The sequence below is a fragment of the Gadus macrocephalus genome, chromosome 19 (assembly GCF_031168955.1).
Source record: "Gadus macrocephalus chromosome 19, ASM3116895v1".
Taxonomy (NCBI): Eukaryota; Metazoa; Chordata; class Actinopteri; order Gadiformes; family Gadidae; genus Gadus; species Gadus macrocephalus.
The window spans coordinates 12,501,075-12,514,621 of record NC_082400.1 but is presented as its reverse complement, the minus strand read 5'-3'; the positions used below and the strand labels follow the sequence as shown (position 1 = coordinate 12,514,621).

General features: G+C 51.0%; 1 protein-coding gene across 1 annotated transcript in view; it reads right to left on the bottom strand.

Annotated features, from left to right (window-relative positions):
* Nucleotides 1-13,547, bottom strand: part of LOC132447784 (proton myo-inositol cotransporter-like) — a 37,104-nt gene extending 23,557 nt beyond the window's left edge. The window contains exons 1-3 of the mRNA XM_060038746.1: nucleotides 12,541-13,547; nucleotides 7,617-7,776; nucleotides 5,627-5,835 (exon numbers count right to left, since the gene is read on the bottom strand). Of these exons, the coding sequence (XP_059894729.1) occupies nucleotides 5,627-5,835; nucleotides 7,617-7,776; nucleotides 12,541-13,237 (1,066 nt within the window). The 5' untranslated portion in view covers nucleotides 13,238-13,547. The remainder of the gene's footprint in view (nucleotides 1-5,626; nucleotides 5,836-7,616; nucleotides 7,777-12,540) is intronic.

Genomic DNA, 13,547 nt, shown 5'->3' with positions numbered 1-13,547 from the left:
CAGTGCAGGCTACACACACGCGCACACACACACACACACACACACACACACACACACACACACACACACATTATCAATTCTATTTCCAGTTTGCAACAAGAGGTTATTGTCTGCACCTTCAAACGAGTCTTCACACCAGAGCAAGGTTTCATTGCTACACACTCCGTGAAACGTAATTATCACATCTTATGGAGAGTCTAAACCCCACGCTGGCCCGGGGACAGAGAGGCAGAGAGAGAGAGAGAGAGAGAGAGAGAGAGAGAGAGGGAGAGACAGAGAGAGAGAGAGAGACAGAGAGAGAGAGAGAGACAGAGAGACAGAGGGACAGAGAGAGAGAGAGAGAGACAGAGAGAGAGAGAGAGACAGAGAGACAGAGAGAGAGAGAGAGAGAGAGACAGAGGGACAGAGGAGAGAGAGAGAGAGAGAGACAGAGAGAGACAGAGGGACAGAGGGAGAGAGAGAGAGAGACAGAGAGAGACAGAGGGACAGAGGGACAGAGAGAGAGAGAGAGAGAGAGAGAGAGAGAGAGAGAGAGAGAGAGACCGAGAGAAATGATTAAAGAGAGAGAGAGAGAGAGAGAGAGAGAGAGAGAGAGAGAGAGAGAGAGAGAGAGAGAGAGAGTGTTAGGGGGGAAAGTGGGTGAGACAGAGAGCTGGAGAGCTCATCAAGAGAGATCTGTCATCACTCTCCTCCACTCAGCCCTCCTCTTTCTCACTCCTCTCCCTGCGCCCCCTCCTGCCCCTCTGCTTTCCTCCATCATCCCTTCCCTCCCCCTCTCCCCTCTATTGTCCCTCCCCCTCTCCCCTCTATTGTCCCTCCCCCTCTTCCCTCCTCACCTTTCCTCCCTCCTCCATCATTTCATCCCCGTAGATGATGTTAGATGATGTTAGCTGCAGTCTATCCTATAGGCGAACAGCTACAGGGATGAACAAGAAATAAGATCTGATCTGAGGAGGAAACCAAACAGAGACAGAGAGCATTAACCTGTGGGCCTGTTGTTGGCTTCTGTTAGACTGACTGTTAGTCTCTGCTAGACTGACTGTTAGTCTCTGTTAGACTGAATGTTAGTCTCTGTTAGACTTAGACTGAGTGTTAGTCTCTGTTAGACTGTTAGATTGACTGTTAGTCTCTGTTAGACTGTTAGACCCTGTTAGACTGTAAGAGTGTTAGACTGACTGTTATGCCGCTTTTCCACCGCACATGTAGCTCGACTCGACACGACTCGACACGACACGACTCGACACGGGTAGCAGCACGGGTGCTTTTTCCACCGCAAATAGTACCTCCTGGACGTGGCGGGGTCGGCTGCGCGAAAGGGCCGTGACGTATTTGTGTACGCGAGAAGTGGAACATGTTGGCTGCGGCGCTGCTATGGATGTTACCAGCATGTCGCTCTCGTGACTTCGTCACACTCTCTGGCCAATCAGTCGCCGGCCGTCTGCCGACGTCACCTTTTAGCATCGGCTCAGCTCGCTTGGAACCTAGAGCGAGTAGGTACTAGAAAAAGCCAGCCACTTCAGGTACCAGATACCATGGTACCGCGGTGGAAACGCAAAAAATGCGAGCTGAGTCGAGTCGTGTCGAGTCGTGTCGAGCTGGTACCATGCAGTGGAAAAGCGGCATCAGTCTCTGTTAGACTGAATGTTAGTCTCTGTTAGACTGACTGTTAGTCTCTGTTAGACTGAATGTTAGTCTCTGTTAGACTGTTAGACCCTGTTAGACTCTGTAAGAGTGTTAGACTGACTGTTAGTCTCTGTTAGACTGAATGTTAGTCTCTGTTAGACTGTTAGACTGACTGTTAGTCTCTGTTAGACTGTTAGACCCTGTTAGACTCTGTAAGAGTGTTAGACTGACTGTTAGTCTCTGTTAGACTGAATGTTAGTCTCTGTTAGACTGTTAGACCCTGTTAGACTCTGGAAGAGTGTTAGACTGACTGTTAGTCTCTGTTAGACTGAATGTTAGTCTCTGTTAGACTGAATGTTAGTCTCTGTTAGACTGTTAGACCCTGTTAGACTCTGTAAGAGTGTTAGACTGACTGTTAGTCTCTGTTAGGCTGAATGTTAGTCTCTGTTAGACTGTTAGACCCTGTTAGACTCTGTAAGAGTGTTAGACTGACTTTTAGTCTCTGTTAGAGAATGTTAGACTCTGTTAGCCTCATGTATCAGAATCTGTAAGATTGTCAGACTCATCTGTTAGAATCGTCTGTTAAGATCCGTAACTGCTTTTGTTTGGGCCGACTCGGCTCAGCCAATCGGCCGTCACTCTGCGCCCCAGAACCTTCCGGCACAGTCCTCCCGCCTGGTGTATTAGGCTGGCTTTGAGTAGTGCTGTACCCAATCATTTAGTCCACTATAACACAGCCCCCCGGCCCCCAAAGATGACCACTCTACCCCGCCTAGACCACCTCTAACGGACCACCGCTGTAGCACTCAGAGACTCATTAAAAACATTGCTTTTAAAAATTCTCGTTTCTAAAAATATATCAATGGAAAAAGGGTCCCAATCTTTAGGGAAATTAATTTGTGGCTGGGCTGGATCCATTGTGTGGCGCCTGAATCACAGCGTTCCTGGTCTCCTTCTGTCCGTCTCCGTGTTCCAACCCCATCCCTGCTTTTGTGAAATATTTCATTTATTCATCAGAACTGAACTCACTGTGTGGACTTTCACATCTCTTCATCTCTGCTGTAATTATTAGTCTACGAGGAGAATTCAAAGTCAAGAGCTCGATGCAGACCGCTTGATGTTCAAACAGAAATCTGTCTTTTAACCAAAAGGTTATTTGTAGAGAGAAACAACAAATAACGAGCTAACCTAACACAGTTCGCCCAACTACAACCAATGAATGAACTGACGGGAAACTAAAGCGTGACGAACGTCCTGACGACAAGGATCGTATGAGGTCTTCAACAGGAGGCTGAACAAAAACAGATAAAAGGTCCGTCTCAGTGTGCGTTTTAACTGATATCATATCTCACACAACCAGACCAGATTATAACGACACACACTCCACATCAGGACCGGCAGGGACTTATCTTAGATGTGCCCCAACACCTGAGGGAATGCCAACTCCCACCAGCCCAGCTCGCTCTAAGGGAACAGCTCCTCAAAGAAGCACATTCCCCCGGCTGGAGCACACATCCTCATCGTCACCGGCTTCCATCCCATAATATCCACAGCACAACCTGCAGGCCCCCTGGAGCGAGATGGCCTAGACCGGCTCTTTTCAGACCTGCGTCTGAAGTCATAGCAAGTGGCTCTGGGTGAAAAGGTCTGATTAACGCCTGAATATTAAGATAAACCGTTTATATGAGGCTGGAAACTGAACTGACGCAGGCCACAGCAGCAGGATTCAGTTAACACACAATCACCCATTCACCCTCTCTCTCTCTCTCTCTCTCTCCTGGAGGAGGAGGAGGATGCAATCAGAGCTCATTGAGGCTAAGGCAGCTCGTTAAGGACGGGAGGCTCCTCCCCTTCGCCTCACAGCGTTCAGGAGACATCAGAGAGCCGTCCAACCTGCAGGTTCAGCTGGGATCCGAACACTACTGGATTAAATCAAACGTGCTTTGGGTTGAGGAGTGTAGGACGGGAGGGGGGGGGGGGGTGCGTGTTATCCCCATGGTTACGACCCACGACAACCTTGTGATACTTTTTTAATACCTTTTTTAACACCTTTATCGTTCTCACTGAACGTGTGAACGTTTTTAATAAGCGATGTTGTACATGAAATTCACGACACACCGTAGAGTTGTACTATAGGTGTCTGCGAAGCCTCACCCTCGCTCGGACCCAGTCATTAAATCAACTCATATAAAGCTCAGAGCACAGGGAGCTTCACCATCCGCACACGGCGTAGCGTTACACTATAAGTCATACTATGGGTTTAGACATGGAGGCTCAGCATCAGGGTCGGACGCCCCAGTCCAGTGCGGGTCATAGAAGGCCCTCAGAGAGGCCCTTTCACCTCAGGAATCGTCAGGAAAGAAGAACGCGACCTGCGTCAGATAGCGTTTTTGAGAGACTGGCAAATGGATAGGATTTTTTCTCCCGTTTTCGTTAGGGTCTTCCATTTCAGTAGCAGTGATAAAAGGTGGTCACTATGTTGAGGATCAAATAAGACATGTAACCACGTATATAAACACGTTGAAAACGATACTAATACGATTTTGGGTTGAACTTGGGCTCAAAGCGAGCACAAGTTAGCATACTTAAATCGTATTCGATGCATGAAATGTAGAATGTTCACACGAACGTAAGCGTTGCGACTCATCCCCTGGTTTATTTGTTTAGTTTCCGTTTCTGGAGTGGGTCAGAAGCCTTTATCGGCCACTAATTAAACGGGTAGCAGAGCGATACTGTAAGACCACATCAATGCGCCACCGCTGAGTTCCTCTCTCACAGCGAGCTGCCCCACATCAACCAGCACTACCTCTGGGTTATTGACGAGCACTTCCACAGAGGTCACGCTGTGTGTCCTGAACACCAATCAAATGTCAGCGAGGGCGGGGCTTGTGCAAAAGGTCCACCCAACTCCAGACGGTTGTGGCCTGTACGGGGGGGCTTTAGCTTCACAGTCGGACATGCACACGCAACGCTTTGTTTCTGCGTGACGCTGAGTGTTGTGGACGCTTCTTTTGACCAGCCGTAAGGCGGTGGGAGCTACAGTGTTTAGGACGCAGATGGATTTTGCATTGTTTATTGTTGTTTAGCAAACGGCGGGTGCTAGCTTTGTTTATTGTTGTTTAGCACACGGCGGGTGCTAGCTTTGTTTAGCGTTGTTTAGCACACGGCGGGTGCTAGCTTTGTTTAGCGTTGTTTAGCCCGCCGGTCGCTTCCTTAGCACACCTCACCTCACAATGGTACCATCATCATCACCATCACACCCCGAGGTGTGTAACGGGGGGGGGGGGGGGACGTACGACACACTGTTTCCATGGCAACCAACGTGGCACTTAGAGCTCTTTTATTTTTCCCCGTGTGGGAACACGTACCCACAGACACGCACGCACACACACACACACACACACACACACACACACACACACACACACACACACACACACACACACACACACACACACACACACACACACACACACACACACACACACACACACACACCAACAGACATGCCAACAGACATTTTGTGTAAAATGCACAAAAGGTCAACCACGACTGAGATACCTTTCATAGTAGGTGCTGTGGGTTCATGTTCAATATCACAACAACAACAACAACAACAACAACAACAACAACAACAACAACATAAAAACAACACTCACACCCTAGAGAACTGGACTGGAGAAATACAGACAGATAGACGGACGGACACAGAGACACTCAGAGAGGCAAATGGAGAGCTGACAGATGCAAGGACAGACAGGCAGACAGACAGAAAGACAAACAGGAATACAAAGACACAGGCAGAAAAACAACATACAAACAGAAAGACAAAACGGCAGAAAAACAGGCAGACAAACAGCGACCGTCTGTCTGTCTGCCTGATTGTCAGAGACAGCGAGGCGGTGGGGAGACCCGAACTGACGGACTAAATGACATCCATAAACGGTGACGGACAGAGACAGACAAATAGACGGAGACCCCCGCCCCCCCCCCCCCCCCCCACCTCCTGCGGCCTCCTTCTCCTCCTCCTCGATGCTGCTCTTGATGCTGTCGAACTCCTCGTCGATGTTCTGGTTGCCGCGGATCTGGCTGAGAACTCGCCGGGCCTTCTGGGTGAGGCCGTGCTGCAGCAGCCAGCGCGGTGACTCGGGCAGGAAGAGGAAGCCCACGAACTGGACCAGAGCGGGCACCGCGGAGAGACCCAGCATGTACCTGGAGGAGGGAGGGGAGGGGGGGGGGGGGAGGGGGGGAGGAGAGAGGAGGGGAGAGGAGAGGGGGGGAGGGGGAGAGGAGAGGGGAGAGGAGAAAGGAGAGGAGAGGGGGGAGAGGGGGGGAGGAGAGAGGATGGGAGAGGAGAGGGGGGGGGAGGGGGGGAGGAGAGGAGAGGGGAGAGGAGAAAGGAGAGGAGAGGGGGGAGAGGGGGGGAGGAGAGAGGAGGAGAGAGGGGAGAGGGGGGGAGGAGAGAGGAGAGGATAGGGGGAGAGGGGGGGAGGAGATAGGAGAGGAGAGGGGGGGAGGGGGGAGGAGAGGGGGGAGAGGTGGAAGAGAGAGGAGAGGGGAGATGAGAGGGGGGAGAGGAGGGGGGAGAGGGGAGAGGGGAGAAGGGGAGAGGAGGGGAGAGGGAGAAAGGAGGAGGGGGGGGGGAGGTGAGGAGAGGGGATTGAGAGGGGAGGTGACGGGGGGAGAGGAGGGGAGTGGGTGGAGGGGGAGAGGGAGGAGGGGAGAGGGGAAGGAGAGAGAGATAGGAGAGGGGAGAGGGGGGAGAATACAGGGCAGAGAGAGAGAAGAGATAGAGGCAGAGGAGGGTGGAGGGAGAGGAGGATGGAGGTGGAGGCAGAGTGAGGGAGGAGGGTGAGTGAGTGAGGAGGGAGGAGCGAGAAGAGATGGAAGGGGAACAGGAGTAGAGAGGGGGCGAGGGAGTTGGGAGAGGGAGGAAGAGTTAAAAGAGGAGCAGAGTGACAGAGTAAAGGACGTCTCCGTGCTGCTGCTATAAAACATCTTAAGCCAGAAGAATGGCTCCTTATCTCGTATTAATCCCAGCCAATCAGAGCCTGCCAGTGGAGGCCCTGAGAATAGCGAGGCCATGACATGTACGATACATGAGCTTCATACACAAGAATAGTTGTTGTTCTCTGCCCGTAAAGGTTGGAAACCAATGATCTGAAACCGGCTCTGCTCTGTGTGAAATCGATCAGCAGTCAGAGGGGGAGAAATGATCCACGTAAAGAAATAAAACACACTGCTGTCTCACAGAGACAGAGAGAGAGATAACGGGAGACGGACGGAGATAGATAGAGACAGGCAGAGACAGACCGATAGAGAGACAGAGAGACTGGCAGAGAGAGTGAGAGACGGACAGAGAGAGACAGAGAGAGAGACAGGGAGTCAGACAGAGAAAGACAGACAAACAGGCAGGCAGAGAGACAGACAGGCATAGAGAGAGACAGACAGACAGACAGACAGAGAGAGAAATCCGATAAGAAATGTTAAGGAGTGTTCCATGAAAGAGGAGAGGAAGGGAGGAGAGGGGAGAGATGTTTAAAACATGTTGCTGCAAATGTTAGCTAAAGATTTCATGCGCGAGATGACATTTAGAAGAAAGACAGGAAGTGAGGGTACTTCCAAATTCCAGGAATCAGCAGACAACATAAGGGCTGACTGACACACACACACACACACACACACACACATACACACACACACACACACACACACACTGTAGGTGGTTATCTAATATATATATATATATATATATATATATATATATATATATGTATATTATACACACATACACTTGTAAATAATTGGTGAGTATCGATAATGCGTATGCGTGCTTGTGCACGTCTGTTTGTTTGTGTGTGTGTGTTTGTATGTTAGTGTGTGTGTGTGTGTGTTTGTCTGTTGCAGTGCGTGTGTGTGTGTGCGCACGAGTGTGTGTGCGTGCGTGTATGCGTTTGTGTGTATGTGCGTGCGTGTGTGCGTGTGTGTCCCACCTCCAGCCGTCGTGCGGCAGGTAGCTGAAGGTGGCGTCGAAGAGGCTGGCGGTCAGCTGACCCGCGCTGATGAAGAGCGTGTTGACCGTGACCAGCTGGCCTCTGAGGTGGGGGGGGGACGCCTCCGCGATGTACACCGGCACCGTCATCGACGCGATCCCTGCCGTCGCACAACAAGTAACACATCCCGTTACACCACACTGTCGGTAACGCAACGTAACACATTGCACCACACTATCCCTGCCGTCGGTAACACAACATTGCACCACACTATCAGTAACACACAAAGTAACACATTGCACCGCACTATCAGTATCACACAACGTAACACATTGCACCACACTATCCCTACCGTCGGTAACACAACATTACACCACACTATCAGTAACACACAACGTAACACATTGCACCACACTATCAGTAACACACAACGTAACACATTGCACCACACTATCAGCAACACACAACGTAACACATTGCACCACACTATCCCTGCCGTCGGTAACACAACATTACACCACACTATCAGTAACACACAACGTAACACATTGCACCACACTATCAGTAACACACAACGTAACACATTGCACCACACTATCCCTGCCGTCGGCAACACAACATTGCACCACACTATCAGTAACACACAACGTAACACATTACACCACACTGTCGGTAACGCAACGTAACACATTGCACCACACTATCCCTACCGTCGGTAACACAACATTACACCACACTATCAGTAACACACAACGTAACACATTGCACCACACTATCAGTAACACACAACGTAACACATTACACCACACTATCAGTAACACACAACGTAACACATTGCACCACACTATCCCTACCGTCGGTAACACAACATTACACCACACTATCAGTAACACACAACGTAACACATTGCACCACACTATCAGTAACACACAACCTAACACGTTACACCACACTATCAGTAACACACAACGTAACACATTGCACCACACTATCCCTACCGTCAGTAACACAACATTACACCACACTATCAGTAACACACAACCTAACACATTACACCACACTGTCGGTAACGCAACGTAACACATTGCACCACACTATCAGTAACACACAACCTAACACATTACACCACACTGTCGGTAACGCAACGTAACACATTGCACCACACTATCAGTAACACACAACGTAACACATTGCACCACACTATCGTGGGGAGAGTGTAACCACATGCGGGCATATGTGTTTGGATGGCTGTGTGTGCACGGCAGTGCGTATGTGCAGGTGTGTTCGGGTGCTTTCTTTGCGTGCGTGCAGGTGTATGTTGCATATGCTGTGTGTGTGTACGGGTGCAGGTGCGTGGTTGCGTGTGTATGTTTGTATATGCTGTATGTGTTTGTGTGTATGCATGTGCATGTGTGTGTGTGTGTGTGTGTGTGTGAGTATGCATGTGCATGCGTGTGTTATCCCAAGACTCTCCCCCACGCCGCTGCGTGAGACAGAGGACGGTTCCAGCTGCTTCCTGATCTGGGCTCTATTAATAGTCTCCTCCACCTCCTTCCCCCCAGCCCCCCCCAGCCCCCCCCCCCCCCCCCCCCAACACCACGTGGCTACCTGTTGCTATGGTTATGGCTCACCGGGAAAGCGGGGCCGACGCCTCTAAGCGTGCCCAGGCATGGTGGCAGCGCGGCGGGGAGACGGGTCGATGCGGCAGGGACAGCGGTCGCACCGTCCTCCCCTGTAGCCTAGCTCGTGGCTACGTCCAGCCTCGTATGGAGATGGAGGGGGGCGGACCGCCGCCGTCGACGAGGTGGGAAGGTGTGCATGGCTGGGTGAACGTGTGCATGGCTGGATGAATGTGTGCATGGCTGGGTGAACGTGTGCATGGCTGGATGAATGTGTGCATGGCTGGGTGAATGTGTGCATGGCTGGGTGAATGTGTGCATGGCTGGGTGAATGTGTGCATGGCTGGGTGAACGTGTGCATGGCTGGGTGAATGTGTGCATGGCTGGGTGAATGTGTGCATGGCTGGGTGAACGTGTGTACGAATGGGTGAACGAGTGCATGAACGGGCCAACGTGTCTAGGACTGGGTAAATGTGTGTATGAATGGATGAATGGGTGTATGATGGGTGAATGTGTGCATGAATGGGTGAATGTGTACGAATGGGAGAAGGTGTGTATGAATGGGTGGACGTGTATATGAATTGGTGAACGTGTGTATGACTGGGTGAATGTGTGTATGAATGGGTGAATGTTTGTATGAAATGGTGAACGTGTGTATGACTGGGTGAATGGGTGTATGAATGGGTGAATGTATACGAATTGGAGCCCTCATCTATCCGCCATACATCTAGGTGGACACGCCCACTTGTGATGTCAGAAGACGCCGATTTTCGAAACGGCTTGTAACGGCTAATCACACTCACACCTGGTGGTGTAATATGGGACCTCTGAGTAAAATGAATCAAGGATATTCACAAAATGTAGACGCAGTTCCTTTTAAACATCACTAATCACTAATAGGTGTAAAAAGCGTGTGGCAAAGTCTATCTTAGCGAGACGAGGAGAGTCCTCAGGAGAAGGATGAATCTGATGTGAAGGAATCTTTGCGCTGCTGCTAATTAGCGTTGAGAGTGCGGCTCTTGACTGTGTTCAGTCTCAGCACGCTGGACAGATCCCAGCGCTGAGACATCTCTCCAGGAACGGAGAGAGAGGGGGAGGAGCGAGGGGGATAGGGAGAGAGAGAGAGAGAGAGAGCGGACTAGATGAGTGGAGAAGGTACTGCTGCTGATTTCACAGATGTGCTCTTCCATTACGGGCGTGACGACTGATTGAGGCGAGCGGGGTTTTTGGGAGCTTTCCATTGATTGGCTGGGCTCTGGAGGGATTGACAGGTCGCTTGTATCTGACCTCAGATGACCCCAGGTTACATCTCTTCAGAAAACGGCGTCGTTAGTTCTGGCGGAACACTATAGTTATGTGACCCCCCCATCAGCTGACGGTGTCCGATCAAACGCACGTACACGGATAGGTGGTCGATTTAAGACCTTCCGTCTCAAACACTCAATCTGCGAGGTTAAGTGTGCTGGGCAGAACTTCGCCAACAACACCACACACCAGCCTCCATCACCACCACCAGCCTCCACCACAAGCCTCCACCACCACCAGCTTCCACTAAGTGCGTACTTCAAGTGCCAGGACGTAGAACATACAATAAGTGTGTAAGAGGGGGGTGTGTGTGTGTGTGTGTGGGGGGGGGGGGACGGGGACATATGTATCTGCCTCCCCTGATGTTCAAACTGATGTCCAGCAGACCTGGGGCAGTGGGCCAATCAAAACCGTCGATACGATGCAATGACTGCACAGAGAAGTCCCCTACGGGAGCGTCTTTGAGGCCTTTTCAAAAACATGAAGGACGGCTGGTGCTGATTGGTTCGAAAGCGTATCCAATCGCGACCAGAGGCATTCCGGGCCAGTGCCTTTTGAGAATCCAAAATGAACCGAGAGGTTCTCGACAAATTCGCATTCACGAACCGGCCCGGCGATTGTCAAGCTTAAGCCCAGCGTGTCACGGCGAAAGGTCGGCTCTTTGGGTAATTGGAGCGGGGGGGGCCTGCTGCCATGTTAATACAGCTAGGCTAAGTGGAGCAGGAAAACAAGCCGGCCTCGTTAGTGTCGCTGCTCACTAATTGGGAGCGGAACACCGTTTTGGTCCCAATTATCAGAGTCAGAATTGTACACAGCGATGTTCCTCTCGAAGGTCAGCCCGGAAGGAGAAATATTAACCGAGAGAAGACGAGTTGAACATCATTAATGGTTCCCGCCCTTCCACAGCAAACAGGAGGGGGGGGGGGGGGGGTTGTCACTTTGATGAATAGAGAATAATTGCTGTTATTCTTACAGGAGGAAGAGGAATATCGATAAGATTTTGCGTTTCACAATGAATATCAGTTCTGCCTTTGCATTTTTAACACCGTTGCACGATCTATTTCTAATAAACAAGTTTTGATTGTTCCGTCGTTTTCAACACTATCTTCAGGCACCGCTTTTGTTTTTTAATCAGGCAGACCGCTTGACTCCTTTCTTTTTCATCCTTGCTAACAAAGGGAGTTTTTTCTTGCCTCTGGGTGGCTAGGGTCAGGGAGGTGTCATAAATATATGGCCTGTTAAGCCCTTTGAGACTGTAGCTGTGATTAAGGGCTAGAAAAATACAATTGAATTACATTTTATTCAAGGTGTTTCATCGTGAGACAGCCGGAGAGCGTCCGTTAGCTATAGGAACACAAACATCAGCATGGTGACAAACGCTAGGGCCAAGCCAACGCATTCAGCGATCATATTAATACTACAGTACTAGTGAGAGATAGACAGAGAGACAGAGAGAGAGAGAGAGAGAGAGAGAGAGAGAGAGAGAGAGAGAGAGAGAGAGAGAGAGAGAGAGAGAGAGAGAGACGATGGTAAATTGAAGTAGATAAGGGGGTGGTCCACCAACGGAAGGAAGTGGAATAAATAACCTAAATGTCAGCCTCCAACATAAGCTAATTTAAGTTTTGCGTCACAGGACCACATATTTAGAGCTTTTCTCTGTATTCTTTAATATTTTATTTCCAATGACATAGCGAAGAAAATACATCGATATTCGATTGCAATTATTGTCAAATTATTATTATGATTATGTTGTCTAGAAACTTTGCCTGTGTGTCAGCGTCAGGACGGCCAGACGTTATGATAGGCCGAAGGAGGACTTTAATATATATAATATATATATTATTGTTATTATAAAATATATAATAAATCAAATGAAAAAAGATTGAATCGCTTCAGAAAGGCGTGGTGCTGTGAGTTCAACACGTGTGTAGTTAAGTAACAACACTTAGTTCAACACAACACCGAACAGTACGACCTGTTGATCGACCACCTGTCCTTACCGAGCCCGACTCCCACGATGAGTCTCCCAGCCAGGAGCGCCTCCTTGGTCGGCGCGGCGCTCAGTACCACGCCGCCGAGGGTGGAGGAGAAGCTGGCCAGCAGGATGCAGACCCGGCGTCCGAGCAGCCCGTTCAGCACGCCGCCTAGCAGGGCAGCCAGGGCCGCCGCCGCCACGGTGCCAGACACCAACAGCTCCTGCCACCCGGCAGAGAGGCTCATCTGCCGCTTGAGGAGCAGCATGGCCCCGGGGATCACCCCGGCGTCGTAGCCGAACAGGAAGCCGCCGAGAGCCGAGAACACGGCCAGCACGTACACGAACCCCGGCGTGACATCCTGCTGGAACTGCTTCCGCGCCGCCCGCTCCAAATCCCCGGTGGTGGCGGCGGTGGGGTTGGAGTTGGAGGACTGGGCGGCGGAGGTGGAAGACTGGGAGGTGGAGGTGGAGGACTGGGCGGCGGAGGTGGAGGACTGGGCGGCGGAGGTGGAGGACTGGGAGGTGGAGGACTGGGCGACGGAGGTGGAGGACTGGGCGGCCATGCTGCTGACCGCCGAGGCGGGCTGGGTGTTGATGCCGGCGGCGGCGGACGGGGCTCGGATCAGGCTGCGCTCCCCGCCGTCCGGGACCTTCCGCCGCCGGTCGCCCATCAGGCCGCCCAGACTGCGGAGGCTGTAGGCGCCTCCCGCCCGGCGCGACATGGGGAGGGGGACCGCGGAGTCACCAGGTCCTGGAAGTCGCTTATTTAAAAAATAAATCACACTCACACGCAAACAAACACAAAACTATTTCCCAAAGAGTTGGGGTCTGGTGATGACAACACTCCCAGCTCCTCTCCTTCTGCGATCCGATTCACTTTTTTTGGTATTTATTTGTGCTCCTCCAGACGCTGAGACGGAAGTGGAAACAAGTAGTAGTTGGTCAGCGTTCTTATAAACCGTGGACCACAGTCCCTCTGTGGAGAGGAGCTGATGGAGGATGAGCAGAAGATGAGAGAAGATGGGAGGAGGC